The following is a 25,689-nucleotide window of genomic DNA, read 5'->3' on the forward strand; positions in this document are numbered from 1 at the left end:
CACACACACACACACACACACACGTGGTGAAATGTGCCTTTTTAACCCCAGCCCTAAAGAGGCAGAGGCAGGTGGATATTTCTGAATTCAAAGCCAGCCTGTTTCACATAAGTTCCAGGCTAGCTAGGGCTCTATAGGGAGATCCTGTCTCAGACAAACAAACAAACAAACAACCCTCAAAAAACCAAGCAAATGCACAACCACATAATAAACATATTAAGGCACAATCACACTAGGGAACAAGGGACACTAATCTATGTCAGTTTAGAAACTCTGCTGATGACATTCTGAAAAGCTGAAGAAAAACAAGTGTTTCCAATGCTGCATGCTAGTTTGTTTCTCACAAGATGATGGTTTGAAACCCAACAGCCTTGTGTACAGACTAGAATTGGACAGATACATGGCAACCATGAGCCAAGTTTACAGAGAGAACAGACATGCAAGGCATTGTCAGGAATATACATGGACACAAGCACCGCCTCCAACCATAGAACAAGTACAGGGCATGTGACCCAACAGAGAACCCCTTCCCCTCTTAGCTGTGGCATAAGAGCCTCAGGCACACAACAGTGAGTGTCCCACTGGCCACACGCCTTCCTAAATGCTGTTCTCCCAGAAAAGAAAACAATTTGTTGGAGCAGGGGTTGTGCGAGATGAACCCAAAGACCTTGTGGTGGCAGAAATTAAACATTCAGAAGACAGAACCCACCCTAAGGGACGTAAGTGCTAACACTGGCCTAATGTGAGCAGGGCAAGACTCAGCTGAGGCACCTGAACTCGGAGAACAAACTGGCTTCACAGTTCTAATGTTGCTGAGCAAGCGAGAGCAGCGTCCACGCAGAAGTGATGGAGAGCCAGTCTCCACTAGACACTGCAGGAACTGTTTCCAGCAAAATGTGTCAGTGGGTACCGGAATCAGTAAGCAGACATTTTAGATTCTTGTCAAGCTTCAAAAAACTCCACTACAGCAGAAAGACCCTCTTAACTGAGTGGTTAGGATCACACGCGCTTGGGCAGAGGGAACAGGCTTCTGGGTCTAGTCACCAGTGAGTAACCAGATGAAAAGACAGTGTGTAGACTAACCAGCAAATGTCAAGGTCATGGACCCCTAGAAAACACTGAAGAACTGCTACAGGCAGGACAGGATAAAGAAAACAGCAGCCTAGACCAGCAGGGGCAAAGGGCACTCTCCTCTCTAGCAGAGGACCTGGGGTTGATTCCCAGCACCCAGACAGCCAACCACAACCACCTGTAACCTGCCAGATACAACACCCTCTTCTGGCCTCCGTGGGCACCAAATCTACAAATCACAAATCTACCTACAAATTCACCTAGAAATAAAAACATAACCAGACGTAACATGGGGTGAAGCACTTGATAGTGGAGAGATAGAGCAAGGGCAAAACAATGTCAGATGAAGTTGTCTATGTGCAGCAAGGCTGATTTCTTCATCTTAAATTATTTAACTATGGATATGCAGGTTTCCTTTAGGAGAAGCAGTGTGAAGGGCATACACTTATGTATTTTTATAGCTTTTTTTCCTAAAATTATCACAGAAAAAGCTAACAGATATCTGTCGAGCATTTACACGCTGCCTTGCGTGCCTATTTCCCAGTAGTTTGTTTTTTCCAACCATTTTATGTGTATGGGCGATTTGTCGGCTTATACATCTGTGCACCACTTGTATACCTGGTGCCTGCTAAGAGGGTGATAGCATCCCTGGAACTGATTATGGATGGTCGTGAGCCACCATGTGGGAGCTGGGAATCAAACCCAGGCAGGTCCTCTGCAGGGGTAGCCAGTGCTGAGTGATCTTTTTAGCCCCCTCACAGTGGTTCTTAGTCAGCACTTTTCCTAGGGGTGAGGAAGCCTTCAAATCGGACTCATCACGGTGGTGCTGGAAGCATCTTAGGAAAAGCCTGTGGCCCCATACTGTGATTCTTCCGCTCTACTGTGGACGACCAGCTTCCTACCTCTGGCACCTCTCCTCATGGATGCCCACAGGTAACCAAGCTGAGCAGGAGACCAGACTCCAGTGTTCACAGCTTGCATTCTGACACAGCCTATGGCTAAAGATAAGGCCTACGTATGATAAACAAAAGCCACGTGTAACAGTCAATGTCCGTAATATGAGTAAGGAAATATTCTCCAATCTGTCAGCCCCAACTGTGACATTAGGAGAAGTGAGGTCTGTGTCCTCATTAGAAGCCTGGGGAGTTTATATAACTCAAGGCAGCTCTCATGTAACCTCCTCCAAGGCTGAAAATGGAGGCAAAGATACATAGAGCAATCCTATTTTGATGATTAGTGTTAACTGTGGAGTTGACAGGATCCGAAATCACCTGGAAGTGGGCCTCGAGCAAACACACGAGGACTGGGTTAGATCCATCTCTCCAGTGGGCGGGGCCTCCCTGGGCCAACATCCTGGAGTGTGTAAAATAGAGTAAGCTAAGCACAGCATTCCCATCTGGTGATGTGACCAGCAGTTTTCGGCTCCTGCTGCGTCTACCTCCCACCACGATGGACTGTCCAACTGTGAGCTGTGGCCCCTTTGTCCTGCTGCATCCACCTCCCACCACGGACTCTCCGACTGTGAGCTGTGGTCCCTTTGTCCTGCTGCATCCACCTCCCACCACGGACTATCTGACTGTGAGCTGTGGTCCCTTTGTCCTGCTGTGTCCACCTCCCACCACGGACTATCTGACTGTGAGCTGTGGTCCCTTTGTCCTGCTGCGTCCACCTCCCACCACGATGGATTGTCTGATTGTGAGCTGTAACGGACCTTTTGTCTCAAATCTGCTTCTTGAGACTACTTCATCACAGCACCCAGGAAAGGTGCCTATTCTGGCAGTTCTGGCAATTCAAGTGTGATACACGTGTGGTCTGATGCAGGTTCCGTGGGCGAAAACCAAGGAGCTGACAGGGCTTCCTTCTGGCGCTCTGGAAGAACGTGTTGCCCAGGCCTCTCCACTGTTGGAGGTGACTGCAGTCCTCGACTCCTGGCCTTTATTGCTTCAAAGGTAGCAAGTACACGGTTAGTCCTCACCACCTGTCTCATCCCTGGCTATTTTAAGAGCCACCCGGGCAATCCGGGACTACCTCTCACAGCAGGGCAACACCAGCAGCCTTCCTTGCATTCATAATCAATTCCCTTTCCCACAAAGAACACACCCACACGTTCTAGAAATGAAGACAGGACACCTTAGAAGTCCATTCCTGCCTACATAGTGAACTTTTCTTCTATAATCCTCTTAAATGTAAAACAATTTTTGCTGGGGCTAGAATTCAAAGCCTCATTCATGCTAGGCAAGCACCCTACCATGCTGGACAGCAACGGTCAGCTGTGACAAGCAGTACCTACAGTACAAGCTGGGAATGACTTCTAATACTACGTGTTATCCACTCAATCTTCTATGGCCGGAATCAGGGAAGTTACTTGTTACCTGATATAACTAAGCCCTCTGTTATTTTGATACTTTGCTATCAAAGAAAAGCCATTTGCACAACACTGAAGTGCACTAAAATTATGCGAAATTTTGCCTTTGAAGATATTTGGAAACATTTTAATTTGGTCAGTCTTAAAAAAATTCAAGTAGCTGGGTGGTGGTGGATATTTAAAATGTTTCTTGATGTTGTTCTTGTAGTTTCATCTTTCTTCATGTTATGACCTTTTCTTTCTTCTACACAATACTTGATAGTTGCTCTTATTGCAAATAGTTTTATGTTAGAATTATCACCTTCATATTTAGAAAAGAGGGGGAAGTGTGGGATTTCTATCCACTTAGCCAATGACTTTTGGGGAAGCAAGCCTAGGGCATGGTCCTGTCTGCCTACACCACAACTTACGAAGCTGACGAGGGGTCTCGGCTCTTTAGCTCCCACACTCTTGAGTGGAGTGGAGCAGGCGGCTTTGCTCTGGTATTCTTCACCCCTGGGCAGAACGTCCGGATGGAGGCAGCTGGGTCAGCAGTGGCATCTAACCTGCTCTGAATCAGTGAGTATACCTATTTTAAACCTAATAAATTCTTGAGAACTTTACCAGACTCCCATGGATTCATGCTACACACGCCTTTAATCCCAGCACTCAGGAGGAAGATGGCAGGTGGATCTGTGAGTTTGAGTTCAGCCTGGTCTACAGAGTGAGTTCCAGAACAGTCAGGAATACACACAGAAACCTTGTCTCAAAGAAACAAACAAAAACAAGTATAATTATATAATATTAGAGACTTTAGAACATAAGTAAAAAGATTTTTCACTTGAGATTTCAAAAGATTCATAAAGAACTTTTCAAGTTCCTCTTTCTACTTTACTTTTAAACTTTAAAAAATAATTTTATTTTATGTGCATTGGTGTTTTGTCTGCATGTATGTCTGTGTGAGGGTATCATACCTTAGAGTTACAGACAGTTGTTAGCCGCCATCTGTGTGCTGGGAATTGAAGCCAAGACCTCTGAAAGAGCAGCCTTAACTGCTGAGCCATTTCTTCAGTCCTTAAGGTTCTAATTAAACCTGTGAAGAGTCTCAGTTACTGGGCACTGCTAGGAGCTGTTTGGTACCTAGAAGTTGCCAGATCTCTACATTAGTTATTAGAAAGGATTTCCTAACTCCAAACCCCTGAACATTATTTGAAATCATCATACTATTCCAAAATAGAATGCAGCTTATTTTGCCTTTATGAATTCTAAAAAGATTTATATTTGATTATTCTTCTTTAGAAAATGACTACAGATATGCTAATTTCTCTGAATATATTAAAGATAATGTCTAATCTGGATCACAAGGATATTTAGTGCCAACTCAATGTAGCATTTCAATGAAATGTATATGATTTTATATATGGGAATATAAAAAATACTACTAATTTGATGTATGGACCAAACCAATTACGTTTGAGTTTAGGTATATATACAACACAGAGGAATTTAATTCTTGGTAGATATGTGAAGCAAATCTGGAAATAAACGAGACAAAATAACCATTAAAATAAAAGAGGAAACTTTTGAGTCAGTAGTTAGCATTTAATGTATCCACACAGATAGTGGCAGGCAGCTTGCACTTGAGAACTCTCATTATAGAAAGCACTAAGACACGGTGGAGCTACAGACTGACTACCTTTATTAAACACAAGGGTATCAAATAAACAAATGCCTAACAGGTAATTTTCAATCAAGCAACAACAATGAAGTATTGAACAGATTAAACATTTGAAAAAGTACTAAATATTAAAGTTATTATCAGTACAAACGCAGCTTTAACCAGTGCATTCGTTACTATTAGAAAGCAAACAGGGTTAACCTTATATTCTATAATGCTAGGAGACAGCCACCCACATTGGCCTTTGAAGACTGTTTCAATTTATACTCGAATACAACAGAACTTAGTAGAACACAGGTCAGAACATGGTGACCTTCAAATGTCAGTACTTTGCTCCAGCACACCTGGGAAAACCCATCTGAACGCTTTATTCTGTCATCAAAGCACACTAATGCACCTCATGCAGTTTTTAATCCTGCACACACTGAAGTCAGTTTAGCTGTGCTCCATAGTCCAATCCGAGTCCTAAATGCCAAAACTACAGTGTGAGCTCCAGAAAAATCCCACTGTTACATTTTTTACATATGCAATGAATTTTGAAGCAGTATAGCAAAAACATTTTCTGGATAGTACTTTTTAAACGCACTTATTAATGATGATTTATAAATGGACATGATGTTTTTTCTGACCCAAAATATGCAGCTTGAAGTCTTGAACAGTAATTCTGAAATAAAGCTTATAAACTTAATAAAATATGCAGATTTTAATACCATAGATAAATCTGTTGTTGCCAGATTTTAAAGAAGGACTATCAACTAGAATAAAGTGTTAGGTCCAACTATAGAGGCTGTTTGATTGTATTACTACAAATTTCCCCAAGTGCTGTAGAATGTTCGCTGATGAAGAGTCCTCATACCTTCCAAGGATTTTCTATAGGATCAAGAATACAAGAGAGGGGAGGGAAGGGGGAGGAGGAGGGGAGGGAGGGGCGAGGAGGAGGGAAGGAGATGGAAATTTTTAAATATAAAAAAAATAAACCATGAGGAAAAAAAAATAAAGTAGAACTAAATACTCATATAAAAAAAATAAAAAAATAAAAAACACCTTGTCACAAAAAAAAAAGAATACAAGAGAAAAATCAACAATAAAATGTACTGATTATGCCAAATACGTTTCAGAAAACCTTACCTAACGGTCTTAGCTGTTATTATCCTATTCATTTTATAACTCAACTTGTACATTATCTGTACTTGTTTGGTTTTTCAAGACAAGGTCTCATTATGTAGTTCTGGCTGTCCTGGAATTCACTCTGTAGACCAAGCTAGCTTAGAACTCAGAGAGATCCACCTGCCTCTGCCTCCTGAGTGCTGGGAATAAAGGTGTGAGCCACCATCACCCAACATATGTATTCATTTAGTCTATTCACTGGTGAATCCTATCACTAATTGAGTTACTAAACTAGTTGCAGAACTAGGCCTCCACTAGGAAGTAAAGTTACTGAGGCTGAACGGAGCGTGGTGGAGCCAGGTGTTGGTCAGTGTCACTCACTGTTCGGGACTTGAGCTACTGACGTGTGCACACCCCACACCACGAACTTTCTAGTCCATGGTTCCTTTTGTACAACTTGAAATTATTTGAAAATATGCTGGCAGAGTTTAACCAAGACCTCATCTGCCTGGAAGCAGTGCTGTCTAGAAAGGTCTGGCTGGCTAACATGGGTAACCGGAGAGTGAGCCTTTGGAGCCTTAGTGTTTATTTCTCTACCACACGGTCTGGCCATGCTGTAAGGAACTTGTCTACAATGGCCACCAGGGAGCCTTTCTGCCACGCCATCCCCACCATGATGGACTATATCCTCAGAAACAAGAAGCTGAAGCAGACCCTCCCTCCTATAGAGTGTTTCTGCCAGATAGGAGCGAAGTAGCCAATACAATGCTTTAAATCAACAGTTAACTAACACAGTGTCCTTGATTTAAAATGTAATATTTTAATATTTTAGTAGTAATATTTTACTACTGTATTGTTGTTTCAATGTAAGATCAATAGTTTGATATAAAAAACTAAAATCTTTAATATTTAAGTATAAAAGCAGATGACTACCTTACCTCTGTATTGCTTCATTCCTAACGTGAAGCCGAGTTTCTCAGAAAAGATGAAGTCATTTTGATAATGGTATTGATGGACAAACCATTCAGAAAACCTTTATGATTTATCCTCACTTCCTGAAGAGCCTCTATAATGTGGTCTCTATACAAGAGGAAACAGACAGCAATTCTACTTCTCCAATAGCTATGTAACAGAGGTTCTGACACTACAGCTTCACACACAAGTATAAAGTTAAGTTCTAACATTGGTTAGTACCTGCTGATATCTGGATGCAGCTCACCCAGTCTCTTCATGATCTTGGTGAAGCTGCGAAGGTTCAATGTATTTGAAGGTATGAACTGAACAGGTGTCTCAGGTAATAACTGAGCAGATTCAATCTGGTTACAATTTTTCTTGACACCCTAAATAAATGTTGAAAATATGAGTAAAAGAGGTACAAGAAATTTCTACAGAGGCGAGAGAACAAAAAAGTATATCAAATATGGTAACAGGAGCTTCTCTATCTACACACTTGCACCCAGAGTCCGCAGCATGCTCTACACTTGCCCTCTGCCAACCCCAATGCCCACAGCCCCAGCAGACTGGACCAGAGTGTTGTCTTCAGACTAATGAACATGAAGCTCACAGGCTGGGGTCAAGTAGAGTTCTTGCCTATGGAACTGACCATGGAGTAAACAAATCCAGTCAAACTGGAGCCCAGCTGAAAACGCTATAGCTAGTCACGTGATGTGGGGTAACGCAACCATGCGCACAGAAAACCCACATGAAGAGAGAGATAGGAGCTGACAGCTGCAAGAGCAAAGTGCTTGTGTGCACAGAGGGAGGACCATAGTTCCCAAACATCTAGCTCAGCTCCCAGGATATCCTGTTTCCTCCTCTCCCACCGTAGACTAAAACTGTGGATCCTAAAACCCACCTTAAGTATGAAGTGTCAGGGAAATGAATGGGGGCATTTTTTTTGTGGTTGTTTTGTTTTTTCAAGACAGGGTTTGAAGCCCTGGCTGTCCTGGAACTCCTCTATAGACCAGGCTGGCCTCAAACTCAGAGACCCACCTGCTTCTGTCTTCCCAAGTGCTGGGATTAAAGGCCTGCACCCCCCCCCCCCTCAAGGGAGCATTTTAAAAGGGACTGCCGATGTCAAAGAGGCTAGGTGCTCAAGAAGGCAGCAGACAGAGGAAACACCAACAGGGAGATCACTGGTGACAATGGGTTCAAGAGTTAAAGTGAGATCTTAGAGAATGACTCAGACTAAAGGACAAAAAGGATCAAGTAAATAAAGACAATGGCCATAAGCTACCTAAGTGAAAAGTTTGCCCATAAAACACAGGACAAGTAGCAAACAGGACCCTGCTGGGCTTTACAGGAAGAGAATGGTCAGAATGGAAAGGCATCCGCAGACAACCAGAGTCAGGACACGTGTGGCAAGTGTCGGAACAAGAGCTTTGGGATGCTGGTGCTGTGCTCTAGTTTTAGTGATGGGGATTTGCTCAAGTGCACGTGTCTAGTCATGAACACCAACAAGTCATGAACATAAAAAATTATAGAATGTCCACTGGATACCAGATATTTTACTGAGTGAAGCCGCCACATTCCAGGAATGGGTGAATATGAAGGCTATGAAAAGGAAACAACTATGTTTTGTAGCTGTGAGAAGCATGAGGTAAGGTTACTGTAAAGATTAACAACACTGAGGGAGAGACTGCTAGGGTGGTGCTGTGCGGGGTAAAGAGACAAAGGCCGTGGAAGGTGCGGGGAACCCAGGAAGAGAACCTGCTCCTCTGAAGCTAGGCGGGGCCGTCCAGATCTCCTGACAAGAGCAACTGCAGCTGTGCAAATACAGGTTAGGGTGGAGCCAAGATAAGAGCCGTCTACTCCTCCGCTGTGCCGACAGGAGGGCTGCCATTACAGCAGCACTCCTAGCAGTGCAGCGCAAGGCTTAGGAAAACTAACCTGGTCCAAGGGAGGAAACTCACTGTCCTGTTCAGACTCCAGCTGCCTTGGCCTAGCTCTGGGCAGTCTACAAGCAGAAGAGGCGAAGGTGCCTTCTTTGTTGCTATTTTTCTCCAAATGACTCACACTAGTGCTAGTCCCGTTTCTGGACAAGAGTGGTGGTGTGTGCTCTCCAGGGATTTTCACAAGCCGCACGTTCACTGACTTCCCGTTGATTTCTACGCCATTCATCTCCTTCACAGCCTTCTTTGCATTACTGGTTTTTGCAAAAGCAAGAGATGCATATCTAAAACAGCGGAGCAGAGACCAAGGGCCTTTGTGAATGACCAACTCCAGCTCACTCTAGCAAAAACTAAGATGGCTTTCACAAGAATAGCTACCTCATCCTAAAAAGGCTCTTACACTTGCTGGGTAAGTAGATGGCATTTACTGTTTCTGGGTTTTGTTTTTTGAGACAGAGTCTCTCCTTATTTAGTCTTGGCTGTCCTGGAGCTTGCTAGGTAGACCAGGTTGGCCTTGAACTCAGAGATTTGCCTGCCCCTGCCTCTCAAGGGTTAAGATTAAAGGTGTTTACTACCAAATAAGTATGTGTTTATCCAGGATAACTGAATACATAAAAAATGAAAGGGGAAACAGAATAATCTGTAATAATTATAACTTATTATATTAAAATTTAATGTTTAAAATTGCAGTCTATATGATATATATATATATATACTTGTACAGATCTGAGGCCTAGGGACAAGTGATTATCTCTGTGTAGGTTTGGAAACTGTCGTCCTAGAACTCGCTCTATAGACCATGCTAGCCTCGAACTCACAGAAACCTGCCTGCCTCTGCTTCCCGAGTGCTGGGATAAAAGACGTGTGCTACCACCGCCTGGCTCAAGTTAATTTTTATGTACAAATATAAACTCCAGGTGGCTCAAAGGCTTAAATGTTAAAGGTAAAACTTGAAAATATTTAGCAGAATGTATGAAAATGCATTTATAGTCAGTACTGAGAAAATATGTTTATAAAAAGCTAAACAATCTAGTCAGAATTTTAATTACATAATTGAGAAAGCTGGGCCAGAGCCATTCCTGTTAAGCCAACATCTCTACACAGTGTTAATGGACATATGTACACCAAACCTTAAGCAAAGTTTTTTTCCAAATGATGGGACTATGTATACAATTTTAAAATATCCTTATATTTTTATATTTAACTGCATTTTCCAAATTTATACCTAAAATATATATTTTAAGGAAGAAAAAACCTCAGTAAGATTTTTAATTGACTACAACAAAAAAAATTAGCACCCACTTTTACAAATTTAGGTCTCTAACCACAAGCAAAATCCCTCTTACATCTTGACCTCTGAAATCAATAGCTATCATTTTCATGGCAGGAACAGTGAAGTATCTCCATGACATAATTCTCTGTAACTGAATGCTGTGAGTAATCCATGAATGTCGAAGTAGCGACACGTACACACTCACACACATACTCACTCACACATACACGTACACACTCACACACATACGTACACACTCACACACACTCACACATAAACGTATACACTCACACACATACGCACACGCATGCACACCCACACGCATGCCCTCCCTGAAACCACAGATGGGCAATGCAGCCACCTACCTAAAAATACAAAACAATGCAGAAGTAACTAAGGTCAGAAATAACTGAGTCAAACGTTCCCTTCCAAGGCAGCTTTCTGTCTTTACTCCTGGTGCTTTACACAGCCGACTCCTAGCATGACAACGACACTATTTATTATCCTTATCCCCATCTTGCAAAGAACCTGAGACTCAGAGAGGTCAAGTCACCCATTCAAATTCCTTCAAGTTACTGAAGGAGCTGGGGTTCAAACAGTCCTTTTCTTGAGCACATTTCGTAACTCTGCTTCTGCTATGACACGGCATACAGCCACATAAATGTAAAGATCAGTCAATCCTCCTGTCCACACAGGAAGCTGCGCGACAGTGGACACCGTCATCTCAGCAGCCGGATGACTGCCCAGCATAGCCACTCTCAGGAGGAAGACGCACTGGAGAGAAGGAGCACTAAGAACCCCAGCTGGCTGCTGCAGCTGGCTGCTCAGTCTGGGCTCCCGCGTGGAGTGGTGCCTGCGTGCTCATCTGCTGCACAGCAGGCGTACAGTAATGCACATTTGTTGAATTAGGGTAACATACCTGTAATTAGTAGAATCATAAATTGAAATTTCAGAAACTTGGTATTTCTGGAAATGAGACCTTAAGTCATCCTAAAAGAAGAAAAAATAAAATTTGTGAAAGACTGAAAAGATACTGCAAAAATCTGTAAATTTGAAAGTGAAGCCCCTCAAGAAATTCTGGACACACCTCAGATACAGAAGGGCAAAGACCACCAACATGGATCAAAAAGCCTTTACTTCTTCGAAGCAACTCACCATTCTTCATTTCTGATATAGAAAAAAATATATCACAGAAATGTCCACCGTGACAGCAATATTTTAAACAAAAATGTCAACAATGTTAAATATTTCATTTTCTTTCCAGTTAACTACAGAGCTTACTTAATGACTTTGTGTCTTGTATGTGCATGGGCATGTGCATGCCATAGTGCACCTGTGTGGAAGTCAAAGGACAACTTAGAGGAGCCGGTTCTCACTCTACCCATGTGGATCATCATCAGTCTTGACGGCAGGTAAATGTACTTACTGCCAAGCCTGACAATTTGAGTCCTGTCTTTAGGAATCACATGGTAGGAGGAGACAATGAACTCTTTTAAGTTGTCCTCTGACCTCTATATGCATGCCATGGTACATACATACCCCCCACAAGTCCACAAAGTAAATAAATTAAAAATAAGTCAGAAGATATCAGCATTAAACAAAGTATGCTGGTACACACCCATATTCCCAGCATTGAGAAAGCTGAGGCATGAGGATCACAAGTTCAAAGCTAGCCTGGAATACACACTGTAACCTTTAAAACGAAAGAAAACAAAATCCCAAATAGAAAAAGCAAGCACCACAGATTTTTTAAATATTTATGTAATAATGAAAAACCCTATGAATCCCATTTTTCATAACTAGTTAAGGGTAGCTTTGCCTCTTGAAATGGCCGTGAAAACAAAACGATGCTGGCTACAACGATTATTTTTGTCTTCTAAGAGGAGTTTTGGTTTGGCAGCTTCAGTTACTCATCTATTAAGAGGCAGCGTTGGGTCCAGGCAGTCTCTCATGGCTACTAAGACCTTGCTTTCCTCATTAGCATACTAATCTGCTCATCTATCTGGAGAGAAAACGAAGAAGCCCTCTCTTCACAGTTTAGATGCTAACACTGGAGTCAAGAGCTAGAGCAGCAAACAGCAGTGCCTAAGACTCAGAAGCACCTCCTACCCATCTCTCCTGTCACCAGGGCAGGAAACCTGCTCAGTCCTGTGGGCTGAGCATGGGTCTCAAGAAACGAGAATTTAATAAGTGTACGCTCTTTAAAAGTCACCCCCAACTGTCCAATTTTCTCCCTTTTTAAAAATAAGCAACAGATACAAAGAAGAACAAAAGTACAAAGCCGTACAGAAGTAACCACCATTTTTAGATAAGTTAGGTTATGATCTCCTGCAGTTCTGAAGAACCAACCTAATGGACTCTTTGGGTTCCACCCATCGTGTTCGATTCCATTTTCCTGAGTTCCTGAGAAGTCAACTCCAGTCAGCCTCTCCGTTGCATCAAACCAGTCTTCGCTGACTTCACGAATGCTTCTGTATTCTAAGGCATTGAGCACAGGGAACCATGAGCTTACATATCTGCCTCTCAGGAACATGGCTGTAAACAGCTCTGTCAAGGCAAGGATGGCTTTTACTGGTGACCTAGAGATGAGCATCAGGGAACAGAGAGCCAGGCAGTCTCTACTCCAGTCTGTCAGCAGGTACCAAACACAAAGCTCTTCAGCCTGAGGCTTCAGCTCCCCAGTTTCCCTTCACTCAACACTGACGCCCAGTCAATCAAAAGATTTCTTCCCTCACTTTCATCAGCTACTATTAATGAAGTTATTTTTCACTTAATAAACTCAGTAAACACGCTGCAGCTCTTCAGCTCATTAAAATTAATAATCATCTGAATTATAAACTTTGAAAGAAAAACTAGTAAAGACTGGGAACATTTTAAATATTGTTTTTTGGTTTTTGGAGGCAGAGTCTCACTATGTCTGTCTGTCCTGGAATGCACTATATACCCCAGGCTGGCCTTGAGCTCACAGAGTGCCTGCTTCTACCTCCTGAGTGCTGGATTAAAGGTGTGTGCCACCATGCCCAACATTGCTTGTTTTTTGGAAGCTACACAAACAACACATTTTCATCCTTACCTTTATCATCGAGCTTCAGCTGAGTAAAGTCTATGTTTATATCACCATTTTTAAAACCATTATTCACGGGTGATTCATCTTGTTTAGGATGACTATTGTCAGATACAACGGACATCTGAGGATTAATAAAACAGAAAGATAAGGACTAACGGAAACTGCATTCTACCTGGTGACAGGCACTCATTACATGCATTATTTTGCCCTCCAAATAATGAAGGCTATGGCAGAAAAATATTATCATCTGACTTTGCAGTAAAAATATGCCGTATAGGTTGTTGATTCACGTCAGTAAGATTTGAGGTTCTATTGCTGTGTGCAGTGATGCTACAGGTATTTATGATTTTTAAGACAGTAACACTTCGATGTATAAGCTTTCATTTATGGGAAATAAAAACCCTATATGTAGACCTGAGTTGTTCTCTACATTTAAATTTTCTTGAAAAGAAAGCCACTTGTAGGCTAGGGTAGATTGAAGGGTAGTGTTTACCTAGCATATGTGACGGCTTGTGTTTGATCATTAATAGCAGAAAATGCAAACAAAAACCCAACCCAACCCCAACAAACAAAAATGCAGAGTAATCTAAAGAAGCCACAAAGGAACATCAAAGAGTAACTACGCTAGCCTATGAAGACAACACCTACCAGCATGCAGTCTTTTACAACCAACTAATTTAACCTTACAGGCATCATGTAACTTCAGGGCCAGTGAGATGCTCATGGGGTGAAGATGCTTGTCACTAAGACTGACAACCCGAGTTTGATCTCTAGGACCCACATGATGTGATGAGAGAACTGACCCCTAGAAGCTGTCCTGACCTCTACATGTACAGTCATACACATGCCTGCACACACACACACACACACACACACACACACACACACACACACACACTACAAAATAAAAAAGTAACCTAATATTGTTTTATAGTCAAAACTAAGACTACAAAACTATATTATATTGCACTTAAATTTTCCTATTGCTTAAAAGAATTTTTTTTGGCAGTATTAAGGATGGGAGCTGGAGAGATGGCTCAGTGGTTAAGACCACTGCCTGTTTTTCCAAAGGTCCTGAGATCAATTCCCAGCAACCACATGGTGGCTCACAACCCTCTGTAATGAGATCTGGTGCCCTCTTGAGGAAGAGACCTGGTCAGTCGTTCTCATCCACTTAGACCATGAAACCCAATATGGACAAGTTCAAAAGAACTGCCATATACGGGCTGCCCATGCATGCTTCAGCATTGCCAGGGCAGAAATTTCATTCATTCATTCCATTCACTAAGGATGGGGCTTTACACATGCTAGACAGTGTTCTACAACAGCCGTGTCCCCTGCAGCACTCCTTGTAGCCTAAGAGTCTCCCCCTGAATCAACAGGCTGTTCTGTAGCGACACTGCCACTGGAAAACAGCATGGACTGGTAAATGGACAGATTAAAAAGTATGTAACAAATCTGAGCATGCAAAATTTAGCTTTGAATCTATTATTTCTTCCTTTTAAAGACACGTTTCCCAGCGTAATGGTCTCCCAATATCATTTGTTTGCACAATTTCTTAGCAGAAAGCAAGTACTTTACTTCTCATTCTGCATGTCAGTCAGGAAGCAGAACTGCCTTTGTACTTGCTAAGGAGTTGGGTTCTGTGCCACTCTACAATCTTCAGGGTTCTTATTTACCCATTTCTTCATTTTTCAGACAGTATCTCACTACAGGGCATGACTGCACTGGCATCAAACTTGTGATCCTCTCGCCAGACTCCTGAGTGCTGATATTGTGGATATGTGCCACCACGCCCGGCTGCACTGTGTTTCTATCTGACAGTTAACCACCTTTCTTAGGGTTATTCTTAGGGGAATAGGACAAGTTGAGGAAAGCCCAAAACGTATCTCATAAGGGAAGAATTAATACTTTCCTTGTCCAAAATAAAAGCATTCCTATACCTCACAAAATGAGAGCTAAACAGCAGTGTGCCCCTCTGGCTCATGATGACACCGGTAATGCATAATGGCTTGCCTATTCCTTTCACCTACAGCCTCTAGATTTCTGATGACTTACATGTTACCTTCCTCATCATATTTATGACAACTACCTGAACAAGACTGGGCCTAACCCACTCCTTCTGCTCAGTCAATTTCTCACATGAGGGTCCAGGAAGTTAGTCAGTGGAGTGGGAAGAAGGGAGGGAGCACTTCTGAGAGTCACTGTTTACTTAGAGGATATCTACTAAAGGCTTAAATGGATGAGATGGTGGAGCGGAGCTTAGCTGGCACAGTGCTTGCTGTGCAAACATGGGTACCCAAATGTGATCATGTAAAAAGCTGGGCATGATGGCCCAGCTGCAGTCCCAGCACTGAGGAGATACTAAAACCACGTAAAAGCCAGGTAGAGCAGAATACGTCTGTCACCCCAGATCTCATACTGAAGATAGAGATGGCGACCAGACAACTGCCTGGGAAGTTTGCAGTCAGCTAGCCTGGCATAATACAGCGCTGAGCCCAGCCCAGTCTACCTAGTGAGTTCCAGTCTGCCAGGGCTACATTTTGAGATTTGTATCAAGAATCAAAAGTAAACAAAACACAATTCAATGTCATGGCGAGGTGTGGTTTCAGTAATTAATCTGGAACATGCCTACTGTGACGCGTGTCCTCTTACCCTACCTCCACAAAAGCACATGTGAGTGACTCCTGAAGAATACCTGAGGCTGAGCACACGTGCATACACATCTGCACACACAATCATGTGCACTTGTGCTCCAATCCTTACCTGGGACAATGTCGTTTCTAGGCTTGGAGAAGTATCAACATCAGGTACACTTTGATTATCCCGCTCAGAATTTGCTCCTGAAAGGCTGAACAGATACACATTCCTTAAATGTTCTCAAAAGGAAACAGAGAATTTAGATAAAAGGCTTAAGTAGTTTTTAAAGCAGGTTAAGTTCTATGTTAGATAAAATTGTAATTACCCACATGCCTCTTCTTCTATTAGCTAGAAACAAGGGGAGAAAACCAGATTTAGTACGTTTTCTGTCAGAACAAAGTTAGCACTTTATTCTAGAACACATACATACCCTGGAAGCAAAATCGGAGAAGGCAGATAACAGTTTGGACTCCACTGACAGCGGGGGCAGCTCCTCCAGCGGTATGCCCTTGTGGACCTTTTCTTTTAAGTTCATGTACCTAACTTTCAAGTCTCCCAAAACAGATAGCAGTGTTGATCCTAATTCCTTCTTGGCAGAATTACTTGGTAAATTCCTATTCAAAGTTCACAGAATTACATTATTTAGGCTCACGTCACTCACCTAACACTAACACGGTACCACATACTTAGTTCAAGCTCTACTAGATCTATGATTTTCCCTGTTAAATGAACCACAGTAGATATATTTTCTAGGGCTAGTATTAGCAACCCTTGAAAGGTAAGCCAGAAAGAATGTGACAGAATACCATGCAGACACACCAACTGACTTTACCCTTACTTGGACTTTTATAAACAAACAGCAAACCCATTTATTTTGCTGGATTAATTACTACAACCACACCTCACCATGACATTTAATTGTGTTTTGTTTACTTTTGATTTTTGATACAAATCTCAAAATGTAGCCCTGGCTGGACTGGAACTCACTAGGTAGACTAGGCTGACCTCCAGCTGAGTCATGCTCCTGCCTCTGCCTCCCAAGTGCTAAATCACACCCAGGAAAAGAAGTTCTTTTGAAGTTTATTACTTATATTGTTGAGCCTAGTCTTTAGTGTCTGAGCAATCTCTCCAGCCCTAAATTTATTACTCTCAAGGTAACTGATAAAATTAAAGCCTATGTTTTGTCTTTCAAAAACTGAAAACAGATTTCTAGAATAAAGTCAGAGTGATACATCTTAAGAACATCTAGATTTAAAACAGATGAGCACCTATTGAGGCCTGCTCTGTTTTCCATCACCAGTCTGTAGAGGTGGCTGCAGTGGCGCTGGCACGTCTGGTAGCAGACATCCAGAAGCTGCACCTCTGCCCTCACGGCCCTCGCAGCAGTTCTCTCGCAGCACGTGGACAGGGAACTCGTCTCTTCACCAAGCTGAACCGCCCTTGAACATGAGAGCCAGGTAAGACTCCCACATACTCCACATTAACATAAGAGAGCCAGGTAAGACTCCCACATACTCCACATTAACATAAGAGTGCCAGGTAAGATTCTGACATACTCCACAGCAGTGATGACCTCTTTCTACAAACACACTTTAACCTTTAAAAAAAACTTTTCAAGACAGGGTTTCTGTGTGTAGCCCTGGCCACCCTGGACCTCACTCTGTAAACCAGGCTGGCCTCAAACTCAAGAGACTTGTCTGCCTATCCCTCCCAGTGCTGGGATTAAAGGTATGTACCACCACACCCAGCCAGATTTTATATTTTTTTATGTTTCCCCGTGGTTTAATTCAATTCCTCCTAAAAATGGGAAGCTATAGGGACATGACTGTTTTGAAAGTTTCATTTTTAAATTTAGTTTTCTAGCTTTGGGATACCAGACTAAACTCATTAGAAAAATGGAAAAAAATGGTACATGATTTCTGAGTATGGTAATGAGTTTCTTCCACTCCCACTTTCTGGCTCCAAATTGTCTTTTGGGTTATTAATAAATGCAAAGTAAAACCAATGATGAATAAGCTTAGGTTTAACAATACTTCATAGAATGTATCTATGTATCTCTTCAAATATGTGGCACTTCCTCTAAGATGTTAGTTGGGTCAATTTATGTGTGACTCAAAAGAAAGGAAAAGGAACTGAATTAGTATGGATGCAGCGGGCCTGAGTGAGGGAAGAAGATGCTTTTCTGTCTGAAGAAATGCTGGGAACCACAGGCTCTTCGTGAGAATTTCCAACATCCTGTGTTGCTACAGTATAGCTGCTATATATAGCAGGAGTGGCCCAGATGTCAAATTTCTTAAAGCCCCTTTAATTCTTGATGGCTAAATATGCTACACAGAAAATAAACACAATTTTGAGTTTCCCCATATACTCGTGTAAGCTTATACAGCTAGCCTACCTCTCAAGGTGTTTCTTTCTGTCTGTGGCATCAAATGTTTTTCTTAATTCCAAGGAATTCTGAAAACAATATAAAATAAAATTATAAATATATGTCAAAAAGGAATGTTCATGTGGCGTTCTAAATGGCAAAATGTAAAAACAAAGTTTGAAACAATTTTGCGACAACATCTGCCACCAGAAGACAGAATGGTGGCACACTGCCACCCTAGCCCTTGAGCTGGCATTGGCACTAAGATTCCAAATGAATGGAATCCCATTTGCACACCTTCTAAAATTTGCAGATTAAGGTTTTAATATTACTGGTTTTACCTCATTCAGGGAATTCCCACTAGGCTTGAGAGAGTCCATTGAGAGTGACCTTCCTGGTCCTTTTGGTGCAGTCGACTGTGAGTCCCTGCAATCCTGTCTGCATGACCAGTCGGTATTACAGGCTACACTTTGTTTCTCACGGTGCCACTCATCAGGCTGTCTTCTCACTGGCATCTCCGAGCTGCTTGATGCAGACAGCACAGAAGATCTTGCATTTGCCCCTCTGCTGGCATCCAGTGTTGGCTGAACCAGAAGCGAACAGCTGGCTGCATCTGGCACTGACTTAAGACACTCTTCCTGCATATCACGAGAGCACGTTTTATCTGCGGCACTTTTTACAGGGCGTAGGCAGCTGTCCTCTACTTCTGCCTGAGTATCTGTGACTGCTACCTTTGGTAGCTCAAAAGAAAAAAAGCCTGGCCCAGGGGGGCTTTTGTATTGCAAAGAGCCACAGAGAGAAATGACTGAGTCATCAAAAATGGAAGCCCCAGTAGTCTGGTGAGGATTATTAGCCTTCAGTTGTGTCCCAAGGGCTTGATCCTGAGGAAACGAGATCGGGCTCTCAGAGCATTGTAACGTTTTGTTCTGGGAAACTCTATTTCCACAAAAATCTTTACTTTCAGCTGTCTGAGATTTCATTTCTTTAGCATACATTTTAGTTTGGGGTACTTTCTGAAGGTTTATGGGAGAGCTGCTTCTCTGAAAAATATCATCAAACGCTTTACGGTTTAGTAAACCAATCTCTTGTTCCTTACACTTTTCAAATTTTAGCTGATGATATCCTTTTGACGTATCAGAACTCTGAGATTTAGAGGAATGAGGCAAACATTGTTGTGCAGAAACATTAAGTGACTCCAAAGAGGGGCTAGGAACACTCTCCAATTTAACATGATTAGCTTCTAAATTGCCAACACATTTAATGCCAGAGCCTGATGTTTTCAACTCGCTGACATCTAGATTCGCTTTGCTAACTGTTTTAGCTGGGTCAAAAGGTGAGAGTGCACTTGTGCTCCCCTGCTCCGCACTGTGGTACTCCTGCAGGGAGTCGTCGTCCACGCCTCCAGCCGGAGCCCCATGGCTCCTTTCCAGTCTAACACTGGTATCACCTTGAGGTCCTGAAATGTCAAAAAATGTCTCCACTTTTTTGTGTACTTCAGGACGTAATTCTGAATATAAACGTGGAAGATTTTCATTCTTGAGTTTTGATTCTGAACAATGTATAGAGTATGTTTCATTCAAAAAAGCATAGTCAATACTGTCTTCAAATTCACTCGACTGAGAGAAATTACTCTCTCCATTAGTATCTTGACTTGCTGGAAAAGACGGTTCTAATAAACCTGTCTTGTCAGTACTGCTGGTGTCTCTGTCACTAGCACTCTGTTCTGCTGCCAAGGAATCCCATTCACCATCAGGAAAAGCTGATTGGACTTCATTGCAACCATTGGAAAATAACACATTTTCTTTCTTAGGCTTATCTGTTCAAAAAAGTGAAAGAATGTTAACAACATTACAGAAACTAAACACTGGCAGAGACTAGACATATCTGGTCCTAGCGCCTCCAAATGCTAGGCTATTTTACATCATAAATGACAAATACAAACACCCCTTATAGTAACTAAAATAAACTGAGACTCATCTTCCAAACAAGCACTCTGAAGTCCTATCCCCATTGTGCTGGTTATTAAAGATGGTCTCTGGAGAGCACGAGTGTAGGACCCTCACCACAGGGTTAGTCCTCCTTAAAACACAGCATCAAGTCACCCATCATCTGAAGATAAAATAGGAACCATTTACCAGCTAGGATGAGATAGCATCCTCTGGCATCTCAATCTCACAATTCCAGCCCCAGAACTATGAGAAAATAATCTGCAGTTGATATTCAAGGTGATGTAAGTGCCAAGATGCTTTCTGAACTCTTTCAGTGGTGAGAAGTCTTTCCTATATAGGGCAGTCACTTCACTTGTGAATAGGTCTCATAAGTTTTTAAAAAATTGCATGTAATAAATTTTGGGGTATCTACTGGGGTCAGTTATAGGCAGTGTGTACATGAGGACAAGAGGACACTAGTGTTGCCCTCACAGCTTATGGATTTCCTAAGGGTTACACATAAACACAAAAAACCTACCACAGTTAAGTTTTGACCATTGTGCTAATGGAAGAGGAGAAAGAAAGGACAGATTTGGGGGAAAACTTTACATTTGACAAGTGTTTTCAAACAAAATGGAAAACTTTATCTTAGATAAATCCAACAAGTGCAGCTGGCTGTATGAATGAACGTGGCCCTTGCAGGAGTAGAAGAGATGTCTGAGAGAAGGATGGCAAATGGGTAAGGTGCCAAGGATGGCTGGCTCTTATCCTGAGGGATGGGAAAGTCACTGCAAGTCTCGGGAAAGGGGAGTCATGACTGAGCCTTGGAAAGTGCCTGCTAAGAAGCTTGGAAAGCAGGTAGATAAAGAATGCAGAAGTAAGACTAGAGAGGCTACTGAATAACACACGTACTGTGCACAGACGTGAAACAAAAGGCTTATAAAGCAGTAATTACTCTTCGGCCAATGCATTCTGGGATTTTCTATTTCATTTCACTAAAAAAAAAAATACAATTAGCTTACTTTATTTCATGACCCACCAACTGGCCATTACCTGCTCAAGCACCACTCTAAGATTCACTGGACATTACATCTGAATGGGAATAGTTGGCACTAAAGAGAGGGACCGCCATGAAGAGCAGACACAGGGGAGGGAAGGGAAAAGTAGCCCAGGTGAGGGATTGGAGGTTACTGATAAAAGATGCAGATTAAATGCTCAGCAAGCTGCAATAAACATAGACTCACACAGGAGTTATTTTCATACATCCGGGACACTGATCATTTGATTTTTATGCCTATAAATAAGTTAATATATTGGTCATTTTTAACTTTTTATTCTGTCTTATACCAAAATTTAAACAGATTGGTCTTACAAAGACTTACAAGGTCACCTTTTCTTCTACATAATTATAAAAGCAGTTTGTCCACAACTACCATAAACCCAGGAGGAAACCGGCAAAGTTAAAAGTGTGCTGAATTGTAGCTTGCTGGGAGAGGCTTTAAAACAGCAACCCTGACGGGAAACCTTTGTTTATAGCGAGCACCTTCTCCTTACCTTTAAAACAGCAACCCTGACGAGAAACCTTTGTTTATAGCGAGCACCTTCTCCTTACCTTTGTGGAGGTTTCCTCCATTTTTATGGTAGTTTTTATCAGAATCGGTTTCTATCACTGAAGTAGCCTGCATAGTTCAAAGATGTACATTCTAGAAAAGGTATAACATTGAACTATTAGTATACCTGGCACAGAGTTAAAAAAAAACTTAGAAATAAACAAAGCAGCAGTTATAGTCAAAGATTCTACTATCAGAGTCAATGAACATTAAACAAGTGGAACACCCGAGTAACCTTTTCTCTTGGACAGGGTCTCCATGTGTCCCAAACTGGCCTCAGATTCACTATGTAGCCACGAATGAACTTGAATTGCTGACCCACCTGTCTCCAAACTCTCAGACTTATGGAGAATTGTGGATTAAAGCCAGGGCTTTGTGTAAACACTATCAACTAAGCAACATCTCCAGCTTTTTTGAATAACTGTTTTAAAAGTCTGAATTTACACACACACACACACACACACACACACACACACACACACACAAACATCCACCTCTATGGAGGGACTGAGCAGGACTGGGGTGCATGATGTGAAATTACCAAAGAATCAATAATTATGTTAAAAACAAAGAAACAAACAACATCAAAAACCTCAAGCAAGACACAAGATAATCTTTTAAATTTCTATAGTACATGAAACATAATAAGGACAGGTGTCTTAGTCACTGTTCTATGGCTGTGAAGAGACACCATGGCCAAGGCACCCGTTATGAAAGCAAGCATTCAATTGGGAGCTTGCTTACAGTTTCAGAGGCTTAGACCATTATCATCATGGCAGGGAGCAGGGCAGGCACACAGATAGGTACGGTGCTGGAGAAGTAGCTGAGAGTTCTACATCCTGATTCACAGGCAGTGGGAAGAGAGCGAGTCTGGGCCTGGCATGGGCTTGTGAAACTTCAAAGCACACTCAGAAGAACATGTCTTTTAAAAAGACCATACCTCCTAATCCTACCAAAAGAGTTTTCTCCCTATATATGGGACGACAAGGGCTATTCTTATTCAACCACCACAGCCAGGTCCTTAAGATGTCACAGTAAAATCTCAAAGACTAATTTGAGTCTGTTGTCAAATCTAGATATTGTTTTCCAAATAAAATGTGCAGTTACAAAAAGCCAACAAGGAGTTCAGAAGGTACCACGCTTGCTACAAGGCTAAGGATCCAATTCGGATGCCCAGCACCCACTAGCAATCCCAGGCATTTTATACAAAGCTTCTTCTTACAGTTTCTAGCAAGTAACAAAACCAATTTCCAGGATCCCCTTCTTTCTAAATTAAAAACAACAGCAAAACCCTTTTTAGTCTTGTTTGCTGTTTTCCCTGCCGACTCACACCTAGAATTCCACACTATGTGCAGGGTACGAACATCAGGAGTCCGAAGGCATCCTCAGTCATAACGATGCCATCCAGGCAAGCCTCTCGGGCTAGGAAACTTTGAACACCATCGAACCTGTTATTTGTTGCTTGGAAAGGATCCACTGAAGCTCTTATTAAATGTCTGGAATCAGAACCGTAAACCAGGAAATGAGAAACTGTCCATAAAACATTAATAAATAAAAGACTTGCTGATTTATGCATCAAGCATCTTTGTCTGCAAGCTGGTCCCCTTATCTGAAAAACAACGAACCTGCCGGGAGGTGGTGGCGCACATCTTTAATCCCAGCACTCGGGAGGCAGAGGCAGGAGGATCTCGGTGAGTTCGGAGCAAGCCTGGTCTACAGAGCAAGTTCCAGGACAACCAAGACTACACTGAGAAATCCTGTCTGGAAAAAACTAAGAAAACCCGAAATCGTTGCAAAAATGAGCGCAAGAGCAAACAACCTTGTAGGTGGGGTCACCAAAGCAACAGAGCCCCCGACCTCATTGCTAGACAGCTTCGGAGGGGACCAGATCCCAGCCCCGCCTGCCCAGGGGGTCTGGCTTCTATGTCGGGCTCACCATGAGTGTTGCCAGCGTCCTGTCCACGCTCTCGCACCTCTCCGCCAGGTCGCCCTTACCGCCTACTCTGCTTTCCAACAGTAGCGTCCCGGGCTTGTTGGATAACGGCTGCCAGCGGCCCACCCACCGCTCGAGGAGCGCTCCTATTGGCCTGTGTGAACAGACCCGCGCCATGATTGGCTTGGTGAGGCTCAAAAGCGCGGGAAGGAGCCGCAGGCTCAGATTGGGTGGCCAGGTACACAACATCTTCTCGCGAGACTTGGTGAGCTTCATGGTTTCTGTAGTATTTATCCTGGACGTGGAGCCCTATGGCTTTCACTGCTCCCAGTGTCCCTTTCTGTAGGGTGAGTGGGGCTAGAGTGGGCACTTGCTTCTGGGACAAAACTTAGGGGTGCACCACAAAATTCACAGAACAGGACAATATTTCTGTACAATCCGTTAAAAAAAAAAAAAAAGACCAGCTCGGTGGAGCTGCCACACTCCTTTAATCCCAGCATTCGGGAGGTGGAGACAGGCAGATCTTTGTGAGTTCGAGGCCAGCCTGGCCTACAGAACAAGTTCCAGGACTGGCTCCATAGCTACTGGGAAACCCTGTGCGGGGGAGGGGGAAAGTAACAGAATAAGACTCAAGATGAGAAAATTATCCAAACTAGTACCCTTTTTCACCTCCTCTTCCTTTTTTTGGTCAGGCTGTAACTGGCTGCAAAGAGTAGACTGTTTCTGATCATGTTTTTTATTTAAATTGGTGTCATGGATTCTTTTTGTATTAATTTTGATTTTTATATGATTGTATTAAAAGATTATTTTGCTGAAAGACCCGGATAAATTCAGACCCCTCTAGCAGAAAGAATAGAGCCAAAAAGAAATCCAGCAGGGAGAGAAGAACCAAAAAAATCTAGGTTAGACGGTTCAGTGATTCTGTTCCAGGAACTAGCTGACCATAAAGTTAGATTATAATCTTGAGAATAATCTTCAGAAACGGGGAGTTACCCCCTTGTAATGATCACTGGTATTTTCAGAATTTTCCAATGATGCCCTCCCTACCCCCTTTGGGTTGTGGTTTCTTCCCCTAAATACTCCCTCTCCCAGCTACTCTGGGTCGAACTCCTCCCCTGCGTGGGATATGAGTCTTGGCCCCAGCGTTGGTTCCTATCAATAAACCTCATGTGATTGCAGCAAGGATGGTCTCTCGTGAGTTCCTGGGGGGTGTTATCCCGAGACTTGAGTGAGAGTTTCCCTGTTCTGAGGGTCTTTCAGTGCCACCCTTTTTTTTTTTCCTTTAGGGCCACCAACCAGCTCCCAAATCATGACACAGAGACTTATTAGTTTTGAATGTTCAGTCTAGTTTAGGCACATTTCTGGCTAGCACTTTTATCTTAAATTACCCTGTTTCTCTTTACCCTTGTCTCATGGCTTTTTTTTCTTCCATTTTCTTATTTTCTTGCTGTCTCTAGTCTGTCTGGCTATCTTCTACCTGGCTTCTTGCCCCAGGTGTGCCCCTCCTTCTCTTTGTTTTTTTTTGAGGGGGGGTTCGAGACAGAGTTTCTCTGTGTAGCTATGGAGCCTATCCTGGAACTAGCGCTTGTAGACCAGGCTGTCCTCGAACTCACAGAGATCTGCCTGCCTCTGCCTTCCACCTGGCTCTCCCCTTTTCTCATTCCTCTTCCTTCTTTTCCCTCAAGCCTAGACTTCTCCTACTACTGATTCTCCCCTTGCTAGCCCCGCCTGTCCCTCTTTTGCTTAGCTATTGGCTATTCAGCTTTTTATTAGACCAATCTG

The 25,689-nt window shown here is 42.6% G+C and overlaps 1 protein-coding gene across 1 annotated transcript; it reads right to left on the reverse strand.

Moving 5' to 3' along the window:
* Positions 1-7,156: 7,156 nt before the first annotated feature.
* Positions 7,157-22,049, reverse strand: Rbm44 (RNA binding motif protein 44). The gene is made up of 14 exons (XM_038340160.1): positions 21,977-22,049; positions 18,778-20,252; positions 18,467-18,525; positions 17,340-17,510; positions 16,502-16,685; positions 16,397-16,419; positions 16,198-16,282; positions 13,438-13,552; positions 12,714-12,842; positions 11,452-11,531; positions 11,284-11,354; positions 9,090-9,375; positions 7,395-7,540; positions 7,157-7,280 (listed from the first exon to the last, which is right to left on the reverse strand). The coding sequence occupies exons 1-14, from the start codon at positions 22,047-22,049 to the stop codon at positions 7,157-7,159; spliced, it is 3,021 nt and encodes a 1,006-aa protein (XP_038196088.1).
* Between the last annotated feature and the right edge of the window lie 3,640 nt (positions 22,050-25,689).

This window comes from Arvicola amphibius, chromosome 8 (assembly GCF_903992535.2).
Source record: "Arvicola amphibius chromosome 8, mArvAmp1.2, whole genome shotgun sequence".
Taxonomy (NCBI): domain Eukaryota; kingdom Metazoa; phylum Chordata; class Mammalia; order Rodentia; family Cricetidae; genus Arvicola; species Arvicola amphibius.